The sequence below is a fragment of the Daktulosphaira vitifoliae genome, unplaced genomic scaffold (genome assembly GCF_025091365.1).
Source record: "Daktulosphaira vitifoliae isolate Bord-2020 unplaced genomic scaffold, ASM2509136v1 Scaffold_1, whole genome shotgun sequence".
Lineage (NCBI taxonomy): Eukaryota > Metazoa > Arthropoda > Insecta > Hemiptera > Phylloxeridae > Daktulosphaira > Daktulosphaira vitifoliae.
The window spans coordinates 86,940,545-86,958,103 of record NW_026099572.1 but is presented as its reverse complement, the minus strand read 5'-3'; the positions used below and the strand labels follow the sequence as shown (position 1 = coordinate 86,958,103).

Sequence of the window (17,559 nt, the reverse complement as noted above, 5' to 3'; positions counted from 1 at the left end):
AACACACACTGTTATAGGTTTTATCGATACATAAGACGTCTCTCTGAAATTCCAATTCTCCTATCATAAATTTGATACAATCGTCCTTATGAGAAGACTTTATAATTAGGTGGATTGATGTTTGTTCATTTTCAGACACAGTTTTCAAATCGAAATTTCCACTTCACATTACATTTGCATTTTATGACCTCGTAAATTTTTCTGTAGTCGTCCACATCGTATCCCATCCAAACTGTGTTTATAATGATTTATCCGATAGGATATATTAATAAAGTGACATCGGTTTAGCCATAATATTAAGGTTTAGTCGTGCAATGAATTTTTTTAAAGACCTTCCGGTCCTCGTTAGAAACTTATTGCTGATCCTCTGCTCTACAGTATTTTACAACATAAATAATTTCTTAAATACTGAATAAGTCACAAACAAATACAGATGAAAATTTAAGACAGCAATATGGCAAATAATAGCAATACAGTATAGGTATATAGATAATATTTTAGATGCATTAAGGCAAAATAGATTTATTTTTAGAAAGCAATAAAAAGAAAATAATAGGAAAAAGTCCTAATATCTAAAGTTTTGTTAGAAATTTCAGCAACTAAAAAAAAGGAAAAGAGTAAAAATTTTAGAGTACCAACAATAGAATTTTATTGCGGTCTATAGCACATTTTAAGGTTTGGAATTATCTTTACGCTGAAGAAGAACTAAAGAAACTTTTTCACTCCACTGCGTACGTTGAAGCACAACTTCAGCCATTTAAGAAAACGATTCTAGAATTTCGATACACCCGAGCAAAAACCCTCTCCTATCTGTTTATGGAATGTGTATAATTCTTTTGTATAAGCTGAATAATTTATGTTCATAAACATACACGACTAGAGTCATAAAAGAAAATCCAGAAATTCTTTAAGCCCTCTACTTTTCCGCAAAAATAGTTTTTGAGGGTGCTTTTTTTATTTGACGAGAAAAAGCTCTTGTTTACAAAAGAAACAACCTATCAAAATCGTATTTACTGCCAAGTTTAAATATATTAATAAGAAAGCTTTTGTATAAGTCCAGAAGAATTCAGTAAAAAGAGTTTTGGACATTTGGTTTGACGCGCATATCACAGAGCCACAACGTTGAATGCAATCTAGTTAAAATATCATTGTCAGAAGAATATGTAATAAAAAAAGCAAAAAGGTTTACTTGAAGCCACATAGCACACGATTGCATTAAAAAATCATTTCTTTGTTTTTTATGGTCATCAGAGAAAACCTCTACAATACTGTAAGTTAACTAGTCTCTCTAGGGATAAATATAAAAGTTATTATTCAAAACAATGTAATTTGTTGGAAACACAAGTAAAATATAATATTTACCCTGCACGTCACATGCAAAATATACATTGCATAGAATATTGACAATATCGAATACAAGTTGCACTTTAACATAAAATCAATTTATTACTGAAAAGCCAAAAAATAATAATACTAAGTGATACTATAATAAGAATGCATTTGTTTACAAAAATTGCTTTATAAGATTTTAGATGTTCAATTGAATGACTGCTTATAGTTTGTGTATACGACAAAAACAAAATAAATAATAATTGAAAATTATCTAACGTGTTGGGATCTCTAAAATGTATTCACATTGTCCGTTGGTACAATAATCTAAAAAAATAGCTAAAATATTGTTATTCAAAATTTATTAAACGGCATTAGAGATTTACAGATTTGTTTGAAACGTAAAGAAGCAAACAAGACTTCAACTGATGGCCGAATCACGTGTTACAAAATAAGGAATCCTTCACTCATCATAGTTATCTTTATGTTTATACGATATCATTCATAGAAGTATTATTGTAAGGATATTAGTCTGGTAATAAATCGATAATCCAGACATGATGAGATTTATGTTATTCGAATATCATAGGAAAGACCAACTCTTAAGAATTATTTTCGGACCACAGAATTGGTTCCGCTATTCTTGACTCGACCCCGTTTCAGGAGCAATAAATATTAACTTGTATTTTGAACTATTTGCTAAATACATACTACAGCCAAAGACAACTCGTATTTTATTTGTTCTGTATTAAACAAACCGAGAAAATATGGCGACGGTAAAAGACAGGATTACTGTAGTCTGCAAAAAGGATTTGCTCAGACAAGTAGTTGTCAACGAATACATAAGCTAATAACTAGCAGAGGTTACACGAGTACGTTTGTCATACAGTTGGAACATAGCCCAGTAAAATAAATCACTGAAAGTTGACATCTTCAGACAAATGGCTGAGTATTAATTAAAACGGAAAAGAGAACAAAACTGCACGGATGTAAATCGAATGTTTCGTCATCTTACTGCAAAGTTGCATCAACACGCAAAATGATAACTGTCACTTGCAATTTTTATTTATTAATTATAATATCAGTAGTATGCATTATACGGTTAGATCGATAAATTTCACGTTTTTCTACATCAAAGTCATTACACGGAACAATTCGGGGAGAAATAAAAAATATCATTGATCGTAAAAATTATAGATTTTAAGAAAGAATCTGATCAAATACAATGCCTACAATATCTCTTCCTAGAGTTTCAAATACCCCGTAAAACTTTAAAATGACATAAACTTTAACGAAACGGAAAACGATTAAAATCGATTTCAAAAGCTTATTTAAACGAATAAGGTTTATTGTAAGACCTCGTTTAAAACAAGTAACAGGCAGGTTAAAAGTCCTTAAAGTTTTGGGCAAAGGGACTAACACGCGTGTAAAGTACTAAAAAGAGATAAAAATATTTTATAACAGCACCCTTCTTTCAAAAACTTTCTAATGCTCTCACATTGAAATAATACCACACAGAAAATGTTTTGATCGATACAGTTGTTTTATTAACTTTGATACAACAATCGTTTAAACACCAGTGTGGCCTCTTCTAAAACCGCAATTTAATTGCAAGGTGTAGTTTGTTGTTGACTGCCGGGCTCTCTTCTCATCGTATTACACTCGACTCCGCCGCCATTCATTTGATATTCCAAGCACTGCGTCAGAATCGGCACCTTTTGGACGGCGACGGATTAATTAGTCACTAGTCACGTGTTACGAATACAATTTCGATATCAGAAGTGTGGTATTATACACACCTCTATACATTAGTGAGACTACGAGAGCAGTCACTGAAGGGCGCCATTGTAGAGAAGGGAGTTATTCTTCTAAGAATAACATCCTCCCGTCCGCAGTGAACGCACCGTGGACGCGTGATCATACCATTGTCGACGTTTTCACCCAATGGAAGCGCCAAGACATCGACGAGGACAACCGTCTGATGAATATTAAAGCTTCTAGTATTAGCTACACAATCGGAGGATGATTCAAACATTAGCTTACCGTACCCGCACAACAACACAGAGCCGACGTTAATATTCCAAAAGAGGTTATTATCTTAGACGGTCTGTTTGTGAGGGCGTATCGTCTCACCTAACAACTATGCATACAACTTCTACGCTCCTATAACATTCTCAAACTTTGTCATATAGGATTCCCAGAATATGTATATATATACATATGATATTCAGCTAAAATCCGAACGGTAGAGAATAATGAGACGTACAAATGTAATAAATTTTCGAATTTCAGAGTAATGTGTTATTATTAAGTCTACAGGAATACACAGAATGTACGATTTTCTGATATAAATTGATACCATAACATTTTGAGACACCATAGAGTAGCTTTCCAACGATTTCTAAGTGTATTGTATACAATCATTCAATTTTTTACCATCAATATCTTATAAAAATATTAAATGTATGGAAAAAGGTTTGTGAAATAATTTATAGTAAGAAGAATTTACATAAATTTGGTATAGAAAAAAGAGAAAACTTTTTAGTTCTACATGTTTTAATGACAAATACAATTGAAACTCGTAAATTGTTTGTACAATATCAAATTACCGTCGTATGCGAGATGGGCAAGAGGGTGAAGAATGTGCAGAGCAGCTGAAAAGAGAACAACAGATAGGACAAATAATATTTTCTCAAATGTCTTAACATGATATTATCATAATAGGATATAATGTACTATAATACTTTACATCATATTCCGTTTTTTCTATAAATTTACTTACTTTACCAACAGAATACTTAAGTTAATACTATGCCACTTGACGAATGCAGTTCTTTATGCGATTTTTTACTCTATACTTAAATTTAATATACTTTTCTACTTATTGGTTATAGTTGTATTTTCAAAGTTTAATGATACACTCTGCTCATAAAAATTGAACACAGGACATGGAAAGTAAACATTTTTGTGAGACCTAGGGTTTCATTAATCCAATAACAGCAGATAGAGAAAAGAAATCCGAATCATAGATTTTCCCTGTAACTAGAAAAACCAAATGACATAGAAATCATGTACAACACATATACTGTATAAAGCTTTTACAGGAAAAAGGATACATTTCTTTTTTAAGTTTTTGTGTAGCTACTCGTTCGACCCCTTAGTTCTTTACACCTTCTTATTTTGAAATACGGTGGGCACAAATGAATTTAATATCGAAACCTTTGAAGTTTTTTCAACTCAAAAATGACCTTTCATTGAAAGCATTTCTACGCACTCGCCATTTCTTCACTTAGTTTTTTTAAGGTTGTTTTTATAGGTGGACGAGGGTTTAATAACCTTTATAAAACAAATTTGTTCACTACTGTCAGCTCATTTCACATACGGAACCCTCAAAAAGTATTTTACAGTTCAATGTTTCGACGACTTTATGAAACACGCGGGACTTCTTGATAATATTAATATTAATCATAAAATAAGTCTAAAAATAGACTTAAAGTGAAATTTGAAAAGTACTTGACAAAGAACTTTTTAGAAAAATTATTGATAAATTTAAACACGATTAATGAAAAGAAAATTAAAAATGTGTTTTGAGTTCTTTTAAAAGTTATGTCGATAAGGTTTATTTGATAACTTAAACATTAGAATACTTAACCAATCAACTAAGTGTTGAAAAAGTATACATATNGTTCTTTTAAAAGTTATGTCGATAAGGTTTATTTGATAACTTAAACATTAGAATACTTAACCAATCAACTAAGTGTTGAAAAAATATACATATATATATATATGACTTTCGTTGTTCGTAGCTATAGAAAATGTATTGTTTTCTAATAACATACGTACAAGTGTGACAGTGACATATTATAATTGATTTGATGTGCACCGCACAAAAGTATTTCTTATTGTTATTTAATAAGCCTACGTCCTACGCGATGTAGTATCGTATAACTTATGATACTTTCGAACTAAACAACATTTTAAAAAAAGGATAGTTTAAAAATCATTTGATGATAATAATTGTACAACGCTTTAGAAGAAAACAATAAAAGCAAACTGACGTGTTCTTGAGAAGACACAACCATAGAAATCCGGTCATTGCTTGAAGTGATTATTAAATAGAAACAATAGCGTTATTTCAATGAAGTGTGTGTACTCGACATAGTACTCTAAACACGAGAGCAACTTTCAAGACAAACTTTGTCTCGAGCCTTTTAGTATTTCGTTAAAAATATAACACTACACGTGTTTCAATTAGATAAAATGTTATAAATCAACCGACAGGTCGAATAACGAGCAATTATTTATTTAATTATTCGTCATTAAGAAAAAAAAAGCATAACTGTTAAAATAACAAAGTTTCAACAGTTAAAACAAAAACTAATTTTTGAATTTTGCAATCTCAACTTTCTTAGCCATAGAAAAGTAATGTAATTTTTTTTTAAGCTGCATTCAAACGATATTTTCACCCTCTGGCGTTATGAAATGAAATAACAGAAAAGGCATTTAGCAAAAGGGCAATAAAACACACTGAATACACTCTATTTTACACGCATATTTGGTGCTTAAGGAAGCAATATAAATGGTAATGTTGTTCAACACACGTAGTTTGGTCGACTCCAATGTTTCCAAACTCTTTTCTCACATCAAATTAACATTTCTCTCGATTTCCGTTTCAAAGCGTACAACAATTGGCCGTCACTTTTTTCCACAGTAGACGCGACCCCCCCCCCCCTCACGTCACTTGACCAAATTTACAGACGCGCGAAAAAGCATAATTCGTTTTCGCGTTTTTGTTATGCTCTATTCCCACAGGCCACACGTAGGGGCGGCAGAACGAACTCGACAAAACAACAAAAGTTTTCATTACAATAATAGTAATAATAATGTGACGACGGCAACGGCATGACTCCTACTAAAACATATTATATGTAATTTAGAAGGGGCGAGAGGTAATAATAATTAACCCGAAACGACAATCGTCGCCGCCGCNTGTAATTTAGAAGGGGCGAGAGGTAATAATAATTAACCCGAAACGACAATCGTCGTCGTTCTTTACCCTCTACGCGACCGCTGTCTGGGTAACGTGCGATAAATATGACGTGTCTGGTGTAATATAACGCGAATAACATCAGGCGTCCGAAAATAAAAAACACAAAAAGGCGCGGATCGAGTAGGGATTATGTATAATATGAGCGTAGGGATTTGAAAATATTTTTTAAATATTAAAAACTCAGAATTACGGGCTCAAAACAATGGTTTTGTCGACCACTTTTATTCGACCTGTCACGTGCACGTACGTTATTTCCCACTCACCCCCAACCCGCCCAGCCCACACTCTGCAGTAGGGTACGCACTTTTGTTCTGATCGCTACTACAGTGGTTTGCAGCCGCTGCCGCCCGCTGGTATAATTTATTCCAATTGTGAGCCGCCAGCCGTCATTTTTTCTTCACGTCATGTTATACCCGCAATATGCATACGCAAGTACGCTCACGCATAGGCACTGCTGACTAGGAACAGTGATTCGTTTTCATTGAAACGGTCACACCGAACAGCGTTAGAGTCGAGATGCAGACAAACACCAACAGTCCGTATGGGCGGCGACGTCGGTTATTTACCGGAGGAGTTCATGAATACACAATCTCAAAAACTCGAAATCGTCTTTCTCGACTATTAATGAGATTGATTCATTTACAAATGTAATCATACGTTTTTGCGAATACCGTTTGAATACACAAAAAAATTTATAGATAAATACATCTGAAAATTGCAGATGATATAAGATGTCGCCGTCTGTTATTCAATAATTGTTAATGATAAATAATATCTAGAATTATACAGACAGGAATAAAATTGTATTCGCTTCGATAATCAGTCTGCTTGTCATATCAACTTTGTTGACCGTTTAAGTGTATTTGTCAAGGGCTTTTCAATGCTCGACGGGTATTCGGAATTGACAGAATTGTTCTTAGTCGGTTTGGAACATTTGACCTCTAACGCTAGTCGGACTGGGTATGACGACCTGGCCACCGCACGATTTATGGTTTATGGAACATTAACGTCGGACAAATCTCAACGTTTCAGACATGGCGGCCAACGATAACATCGTTTCTGTAATATACTGATCAACGTATTGAACACTAACGACTTCGAAGATCAACTAAATCAAGTGATACCAACTGGTCATGAGTCGTGTTGACAACGACATATCGTTTTAATGGGTTTAAAAATTTTTTATTATTTAATTATACAGGCGTATCTGCGTTTAGTTTTAAATAATTTGATGGACACTATCAATTAAACTAAATCAACTAAATTATCTAAAGATTAATTACAATACATCTTTAGATAATTTAGTTAAATAGAAAAAAAAAACATGTCAGTGTGTACGTATTACATAACAACAAAGAGTGTTTAAATACCTGTCCTCTATCAAAAATTTGTCACCAATATTCTGCACACAATGTCCTTTTGTTTGTATGCTAGTAGTGTTAATTTGGATATGGTGGTTGACTCCGGACTGAAACCATCGGCCAGACCATTGAGAGGGAAATTCGCATTGACCTATAAAATAGTTGAAACATTTATCAAAAAAGTATTTCATTTTATTTGGTTAAAACTTATTATGTGGATTATAGTAAATATTACGACTCGCATTCAAATATACAGTACGCTTTAATTGTAATGTTTATTTATTAAATTTATTTAGTTAATTTTAATTTATAATTCCATAACAATTCATCCAAGTGATAAAAATTCAACAAGTCCAAAATAAATTTGTCAAAAACTCCAATAATGCAATTCCCTATTTAAATTGACCATTTATATGTATTGAGTTCAAAAAATTTGAGACATATTAGTGATTTAGACTATTTCATTTTAGACTTGATTATTCATTCGTTCTCTCGTAAATAACCCCTAGGATTAAAAACTCATACGCACAGAATACCCAACACACATGAAAGTTGAAAAAAAAAATACAGTATAGTATATTTACCAACTCTCCAAAGAGAATATGTTCTGATGTTCATAAACGGGGTAGATGAGTACCTTAAACAGATGAACGTATAGCAATCTATACACATGGGAGATTTAATACTCTGCCGACGAAAGCACATTCCTACAGCGTATTAAACTTTAAGCTTTTCAGGTCCATAACTTTGTGCGTATTCATTCGTGTGTATAATACACAGAAACACCGTACGTTTATAAACACACAAGCTGTGGTGGCATGTACAAACAAACACACACACACACACACACATTTCTCCTTAAGTCCAAAGAACGTCGAACAACAAGGAGAGGGTCAAAGTATTCGCGGTTAAGAAGTGGGGGAGACACTCGATATTAATTTCAACCGGGACCAACCGACGCGGCAGCAAGCTGTCATGAAAAGTGATGGAGATCAATATTGCCGAGTTATAAATAATATCAGACAAAACTTATCTCCGACCTCCTCTACATTTTATAGTATCCTGAATACGGTAAACTTCCACATACTATCCTTCTCTTGCATTAGGGATGTATAAAAAGCGCAGCGGATATAAAATTGCATCCAGGTGATGAATGTCACGTCACGTTGACAGATTTCAAAAAGTATAATCTATACTTATAAATAAAACAGTATCAATTTTCTCTAGACACGCGTAACCTTATGGTTGAATTTTGTAGTTTTGATTAGCACGATTACTTTAAAATCAATCCATATAATTAAATACAAAGGATTTAACTATGGCCAGCCCGATAAGTTATGAAAAATATTAACACATATGTAAATCTTAAACAATAAAATAAAATGAATATTGGCTTGATTTGAATTTTATCAAAAGAGATATCTATGTACACAATTTTTTTAATTCTAAAAAAATGAATGTAAATATTAATAGTTAGTATTTTTAATTTTAGCTTAGTAATAATTATATTGCGATAAAAATAATGAATGATAACAATATGTGAACTGTGAAAATAAAAACAAATTTTTTTAGTATATTCTTTATAAACATTACAGTGTACCCTAAACAAATAATTTTAAATTTTAAATAAATTTCCAAAGTTGATAATACCTAAAGTAGTTCCATAATTTTTTCAAAAAGTTAATAAAGTCGAGTTATTTTTTATATATTTTTTTTACTAGAATAACCTGTGGAGGCAATCCTCAGGTGAGATGTTTACGTTTACTGACAACGACTATGGGACCAAATGATCCGGGGACATCATTGTCGCCGTCATCTGTCTCGTTTCCCACATGTACAAATATTTGTTCACCGATTTCAAAAAAGGGATCACGGCCCTCATCTCTATATGCTATTGGTACAGAAGTAGCACGTAGGCTGTCGATTTAATACAAACAGTGGACAATAGAACAGTGCTCATACTTTCACACGGAGAGGCTTTTATAATACCATAAAAGCAATTTATAATACAACTAAAAAAAGATAACGAGGTGTAGAATATAAAGCTGTCTAAAAATAGTATTAATTAAAGCCTATCTTTAGGTCATTCATTAAGAATATTAATTTCCAACAAAAATGTATGTTTTTTCAATTTTATATAACTGTTATAAACTATTCCGACAATTAACTTTAATGGATTAAATTTTAACTATGGTGTAATCGTAAGTGTTTAAAAATCTAAACATCATAATAAATCACTGTTTAAATCAATTATTTAATAATAAAATAAATGAAATAATAAAAAAAAGTCGATTCGATTTAAAAACCTTACACCAAATTATTGGCACGTTACCATATAAATTATAATAATCATTATAAACTTAGTCTCTATCCTAACTTTTAGGATCGGATCTAGCAGTCGGATTTGACAGGTTTTTTTTCATCGGGTGACAACAGATTGTATACTTATGGCTGATTACACTAATATTACTAATAAAAAAATATTTAGTGTTGCTGTACGGTTTTAAATAAATATCATAGAAAAACACGATGCCGTTCAAATTTGATAAAATATTGAATGGGTGACATAACTACTAGTGTACACATTTATACAATACATAATCATATAAAAATAATTTTAAATAACCAAAGAGAATCTATGTTTTATCAGTTGAAATTCAGTGAATTTACTAGTATTACCAAACGTTGATTAGCCATTGAGATAACATAGAGACATAACCGACGAGTAGAGCTTATTGTTAGCTTATCTGTTTTAATATTAATTCCATCATTTTGACATAATTCGACATTTTTAAAAGAAGAGAGTAATTTAAACAAAACATACTTTTCCATCCACCTAGGTATAAAAATGTTAATATAACTTCCGAAATACTGGCCCAAAAGTTGTTATCGACCAGACATATTTTTTAAAAGTTCATTATTCATTAAATAAACGAATTAATTATTTATGTTGCCATTTGAAAAATAAAGTTGACACCCAAGTATCAAGGGTTAAACATAAAAAATACTTTAATATTGATAAATTGAGATAAACTTGTGTCTAAAATAAAAATTTCTCAGTATAATTTTCATTTATTCATTCATTAAGTGGTTCGTGAGTCATTATTTATACCGATGTCCTAGCTTGATCTGAAATTTTTTTTATACAGGGTGTTCAGTAAGTCAGGAAACGGGTTTCAATTGTTCTCATTGTTACAACCTGTATAATTATTCAGTATCCGTTCTCGAGTTGAAATAATTATTTTTTGAAAAAAAAAAATTGTATTAGGAGAATAAGCTAAATCTATATATATATATATATATATATAAATACAACAATAGTTTGTGTTCATGGAAACGTGATTTAAATGATCACGTTTCTCATTACGATAAACTTATCGCGCTGCATGGGAATAAACCGTAGAATTTATTATTTGAATTATATGAACATTAGTGATAACAAATATGAATTTTTTGAATTCATTGAAATAACAAATGTTTTGAAAAATTTTAATTGGTAATATTAATAGTAATACACGATAGCTAATTATTAATTTTTACACAGCATTAATTTTCTAGTCTTATCATTACGGATATGGTCAGCAGAAGGGCACGACAAGCAGCTGCGGCTAATAGTTTCAATTCAGTATGGTTTTGTCTACAGTACTACAGCAGTTGTAATCAAACATGCGTTACGCTGTGAGCGGCGGCGCCGGCGGCCCACGTTTATGCCGCTTTGTTGGCTATGCAATGTTTTTTGTGAACTTTTTAGCCATCATGTGCATTATAATGTACAGCAACAATATTAACCCATTTAATTTAACTACTAAAAATTATAACCGCGAAGGATACATACAACTAGAATCTTTAGACCCAAACGAAGTTGCCATCAACAGGTCGATTTTTTTTGTTGAAACCAACCGGCAATCAGCTGTTGAGCTAAAACCTAGACAAGCATGTTCTATAGAATCAGCTGCAAGGTAAGTTTTAACTCGACATTATTATACAAAAAGGTTACTGTTATTTATACACCAACCCAACCAGAATAGTTAAAAAAAATGTATTTTCGAATTAAATATAATAACAATAAGATCAATAGTTATATTATATTTGTGTCAACAAGAAGTCACAAAATATATTTATATAAACTGGATAACAACACATACTAAGGTTTATATACAGAAATATAATACAATACATTTTGAATAACTATACCTTTTTCCTTATTTACCTTTTTAGGTCCTATATAATCATAAGTTTAGCATATTATGATACAATAGTTTAAATATTAAATCGACTAATATATTTATTCAGACCTTTAACTTTTTATCACGTGACGTCAGTATTAAAAAGTTTTTTAGAAGTGAAATATAATAGAATATTATGTTGACGTTTTATGCGACGTTAACTAAAAACAGGTAACTCCAATATTTTAATTTCGTTAATAACTTTAATATATAAAAAAGTATCAGATATTACTCAACTATTTACAAAATTACTAATATTTAAAAATTGGCGAGGAAAAACATTAAGAAATATAAGAGAAAAATCTAAGACATCAATGAAAGCACTACAACTTGTATTTGTTCCAAATTTTTTCCATTAACTTTTATTTAAAGTTATCGAATGATATTGTTCAAAGATAAGTAATCTGGTAAAAAATGCCCGACTATTAATTTTACATAATGTACAAAATTGCTTAAGAGAGAATATTTTATAAACAATGCCATAACGTAAATCTCATTTCAAAAATGTATGTCTTTTGGTCCTGAAAATTTCTTTTTATATATTACCAGAATCTATAAGTATTTTAAAATAAATATTAATAAGAACTAGATAATAAAATTAATGTAAAAAAAACTTGGAGATTAAACAAATATATATTATTTAGTCGAATTTTTGGTGATCTGCGTTATATTTTGTTAAGCATTGACAATATAAAACGTCGTGATCTCATATGACAAGCTTAATTATTATCAATTTCAGTGGCGAATAAAGGTCAGATTATATGTTAATGAACCTTATCTAAACTTCATTTTTGATAATACTACGTTTTTAGCAACACTAAGTAATATTCTAATCCAATATAAACGCATTTCAATTTTATATATTTGGTTTTCATCTTATTTACATTTTATTATGTTAAAGAAATCCCTAAGATAAGATTATATTTTTTATATTACACTATAAAATGATATGTTATATTTTAACGTTTGATTATGTGAAAGGCTTTAAAAAATTATTTCTCGATAATTTCAATATTATTTTTTATGGTACGCATAGATATTGTAGAGGTCACTATGTCAGGCTGGATGGAGTTTTTTTTTATCTATTATTTGAGTGTATAGTGACTAAAGCCAGATAGACTGTACCTTAGGGATCAAATGCATAATACAGAATTTTAGATACCGAATGTACAGAGTGATTAATTTATCGTTGGCCACTAAATTTCTCCTAAAATAAAAATTGTTCGTTTGGTTTAATTTATTTCTCGACTTATAAGTAGCTATATATTTTTTATAATTAACAACTTTATTTTTTCAAATGGTCACATTCATAATTAACTAGTTTATATCTTAGAAAATGACTGTTCAATAATAACTTTTAGACCAGAATTTCGGAAGTTACTAACATTTTAAATGTACACTGGGGGCGAACTGCAGGTTGTTATTTATATAATTATGTATAACTCTACTACACTATTTCTCCCATTCAGATATAAAAATTTTCAAATTCTAAAATACTAATTCAAAAGTTATTATTCCAGTCTAGTTTGTAATGGGATCGTTTTCTAACAATTAAGCTACTGAAATATGTTTGTCACCATTAAAAAATTGAAATTTGTATTTTATAAGGGATAGATCTTGAAAATATTTAACCAGTTGTATATCAAGAAATAAATACACTTGAAAGAGCCAAAAAAAAATTCTCAAAATCATTATTATTTTAGAAAACATTTATCGATCAACGTAAAATCAAGCACGTTTATACTCCAAGAATCATAAATGACGGCCCTATAGTATGGAGTTAGGGGTAATCAATAAGGTGGCAAAATGATTATTAAAAAATTTTCTTAACAGTACTTTAACTTATTTTATACAGCAAATAGAAAGTTGTTATATTATGATTTAACTTTATTTGATAAAAATTAAATATATAAAGTGTTCAGTAAGAAAGGAAGCGAGTTTCTATTGTTCTCATTGTTTGTAATAATTGACCTGTTTCTTTACTTTTGGAACTTTCTGTATATTGTAAATCAAGTTATGGCTATATTTGTTGGACCCCCTCCCAATGGTCGGTGACATTGCAATTCAAAAACCACTCGACAGAATTGAATGAAATTTGTACAGCTTATTGAAAAAATAAATATTTAATCAAAGGGTTTTTTATTATTAAAAATTATATTTAAAAGAAAAAATTAACTATTGTTTATTTTTCTTGAAAGTCCACGTAATTATAAGATACAGCCATTTAGTTTATTTTCAAAAATAACAATTTTCGATCAGACACTAGATTAAGTTTTTAAACTGACGATTTTGCTTTGTTTGGTTAATTTTATACGAACCGTAAAATTTTATGGTGGTCACCCCAAAGCATGACTTGTGAGAGGGTATGCAACAAATATAGCTATATAGCTTGGTCTACAATAATTTTTTTTTAATTTCTGTCATACATATTAAAACATAATATGATTACCCCAAACACCGCAAATAAATTAACTAATATAAAAAATCAAATCATTTCACAGGGCTAATGCTGATCGAACAATATTTATTTTACTTCTCAGTCCAAAGTTGGAGTGCATTAACGATATAACGGCCGTATTTAGACTAGTTACACAATACAAAAACATAAAAATCAGGTACTTTGACTGGATAAGTGCCACACTGGGCACACCTGTCGAAGAGTTCGTTAAATCTGGCAAAATGGAAAGTGGATTGTGGCCAGTGGAACAGCTTAGCGACCTGTTGCGGCTATTACTATTGAGGATGTTTGGCGGTGTATACATGGACACCGATGTAGTGTCATTGAGACCTGTGCCTATAATGAATTTTGTAAGCGCCGAGTATCCCGGAGTCATGTTAGCCAGTGGTGTAATAGGAATACAAGACAGGAGTATCGCAGAAAAAGGTCTCATTATGTACAAGTAAGTACAAAACTTTAGCTGACATTAACATAACAGACTGTCATAATAAATTAATAAGGTGATCTAGTAGAATTTGTGATGATGTAATTTGAAAAAAAAAATATTCATTATCAAAAAAGATTATTTAGTTTCGCGCGAAAAGTTAAAAATTTTTATTGTTATAAGTAATTGTAAACATTTTAATTGTCTAGTTATATTTTAATACATATATTGGGTGTATAAGACGCTCGTTTGAACTTTTTCCGATGACCGTTTACATTTTTCGGTTAATCAAAACTTTACTTGTTAAAAATAAAAAGGTAATAAAACAATTTAAACAATTTTATTCGCTAATAAATAATTTCACTCGACTAGTTTATTTCTAGCAAAACTGCCAATAGACGAAAACCAATTTAGTTCGAGGTTGGCACAGTAAAATAACGATCAAAATCTGGCAGCCGTCATGAGTAATTATGTTTAAAATGTTTGTAGAAAATATTAACATTCAGTAATATAAACCATATGAAATTTTACATTTATTGTTTTATTAGAATTGTAGACAAAACATTAACCACTGCCGCGTACGGAAAATATTTGTATATAACAACTACAGATTTATTTTCAAACGTTTCTTTTCAAATCGATTTTACTATTATTGTTGTTTATTAAATTAATAATAATAACATGAAACGATGTGAAATTATAATTGATAAATATGAGATGAAAATTATGTTCATGTTTTCATTCACAGAGACGGTTTTGTAGCCGATCATTGGACAGAGAATGGACCAAAGCTGATCACCAGGTTAATGCAAGAGATATGTGAAACTGATAACGTAACTGCAATGTACTCGGGAGATGCCAAGTGTGACGACTTTACAGTTTATCCCCCAGAAACTTTCAGTCCGATTGCTTGGTATAATTGGGAAGCGTTTTTTAACGTCGAAAACGAAGATAAAGTTATGAGAGATATTGAGAACAGCATAGCAGTACACTTTTGGAACAGGATGACAAAAAATACACCAATCGTCGTTGGTTCGGGACAGCCGTACGCACAAGTAGCTGCAACTTATTGTCCGCGAGTATATGAGACAATCGACGATTCATTTTAGCAAATGTATTGACTTTTACTTAAAAATGTTTTCTAATCGATAATTATTAACTAGGATTTTTTACCTTATAACACAAGAAATTTGTTCATTTTTTTAGGTTTTATACTGAAGATAATAATCATGAAACTTGTTACTTATATTATTGAAACTTATTATTTGTAGGTGCGAGGTATCAAAACAAATCTTAACAAATTCTTGAACGCGACACACATTCACGACCTCACTTAATTGAGTGTCATTGTCTATTTTAACAAACTCAATCAACTGTACCTACACAGGGGTCAACGTCCCTGAATCGTTCTACAGAAATGTAATTCTTGTTGTTACATTCTAATTATTTATTTATATTTGTAATTATATCTGTTTGTTTGTTATATTTTTTCTTTGTAAATGAAATGTATTTTATACTTATTATAAATTTTATAAACAAATTATAAAGTAAATTTTGAGATTACAAATTTAATATTGGTATTTTCCAGAGTATTTTCATTTGTAGATATTATTTTTCATATTCGTGATTATTGACAATAATTCTGGTTTTCAATTTGTTACTAGTGTTCAGTGTTTGTAAATATCGTGTAGAAGTTGGAGATGACGTCCTATTATTTTTGTCTAAGATAGTATTTCCCATGTGCCACCAGGGAACGAACCGAAATACACTAAATACAGCACTGTACCCATAAGTTAATTTTTTTCTTTTTTTTTCACCACTTTGGTTTTCTTAAGAAATTGTATCGAAATGCGACAGTGACGCCAAGGTCGATATTTTTCTCTGCCTCAGCACACTTCTCCAATCAGAGAGGCACGTACATTTCCCAAGAGGGAATCACTACTTCATTCTTCCTCAGCGGTTCCGGCGATTCTAATTGCATTAGACATCCGAATTCTGTCATGCGTACAATTTCATATCGGCTCTATCATTCGCCCAGAATTTGAGTAAGTAATTAATTTATCATCAACCACCGACCGACTAGGTTGATAATAATTACATCATAATAACATCGCTAAAAACATTTCATTTTGTTGTGTACAATTTTTGTTATTAGACATACAGTTTTTGCTAATAAGCCATTAGTAATGACTGGGGGTACTTGTTTTGTTTTTTCTGAATTTTTAAAACAATAACATAAAACGGGAAAACCCTTTTATTTAAAAAGAATAATGTGTTTTTTTCAATTTTATACTCACTGTATAGAAAACAACTTGTTGTTGATACTGATTTAACATCGCGTATTCTATTGATTACTCTAATTTTTTATGAATGCCTATTTCACAACCGAATAAATGTACATGCTTTAAATACAACTTTTACCGGTAAAAACATGATTAAAGTTATTATTTCATGTCTAATATACGTACATTTCTCGATGTTCCTTGAATAATAGAAATATTTTATCAGTTATTATGGTATTTATCTAACATTACTTTATAATGTAATGCAAGAAATATATTTTATAAATCAAAAGTAAATTATAAAAAATAAAAATCGATTTTAAAATTTAAATTAATAATCTTATATTTGAATATAAATTTCTTATACACATATAAAAACCAAAAAAATTAATTTATTTTTATATAAAAGTAATGTTAAACAAAATTTTG

The 17,559-nt window shown here is 30.5% G+C and overlaps 2 protein-coding genes across 6 annotated transcripts in view; one reads left to right on the top strand and one right to left on the bottom strand.

Moving 5' to 3' along the window:
* Window positions 1-17,559, bottom strand: part of LOC126895962 (uncharacterized) — a 101,562-nt gene that overhangs the window by 44,414 nt on the left and 39,589 nt on the right. For all 5 annotated transcript variants that reach the window (XM_050668326.1, XM_050668322.1, XM_050668324.1 and 2 more), the window contains one exon: window positions 7,750-7,891. In XM_050668326.1, coding sequence (XP_050524283.1) covers window positions 7,750-7,891 — 142 coding nt within the window. The remainder of the gene's footprint in view (window positions 1-7,749; window positions 7,892-17,559) is intronic.
* Window positions 11,334-16,428, top strand: LOC126895964 (lactosylceramide 4-alpha-galactosyltransferase-like). Its single transcript, XM_050668327.1, has 4 exons — window positions 11,334-11,699; window positions 14,468-14,866; window positions 15,597-15,962; window positions 16,120-16,428. The coding sequence occupies exons 1-3, from the start codon at window positions 11,407-11,409 to the stop codon at window positions 15,955-15,957; spliced, it is 1,053 nt and encodes a 350-aa protein (XP_050524284.1). The 5' UTR covers window positions 11,334-11,406; the 3' UTR covers window positions 15,958-15,962; window positions 16,120-16,428.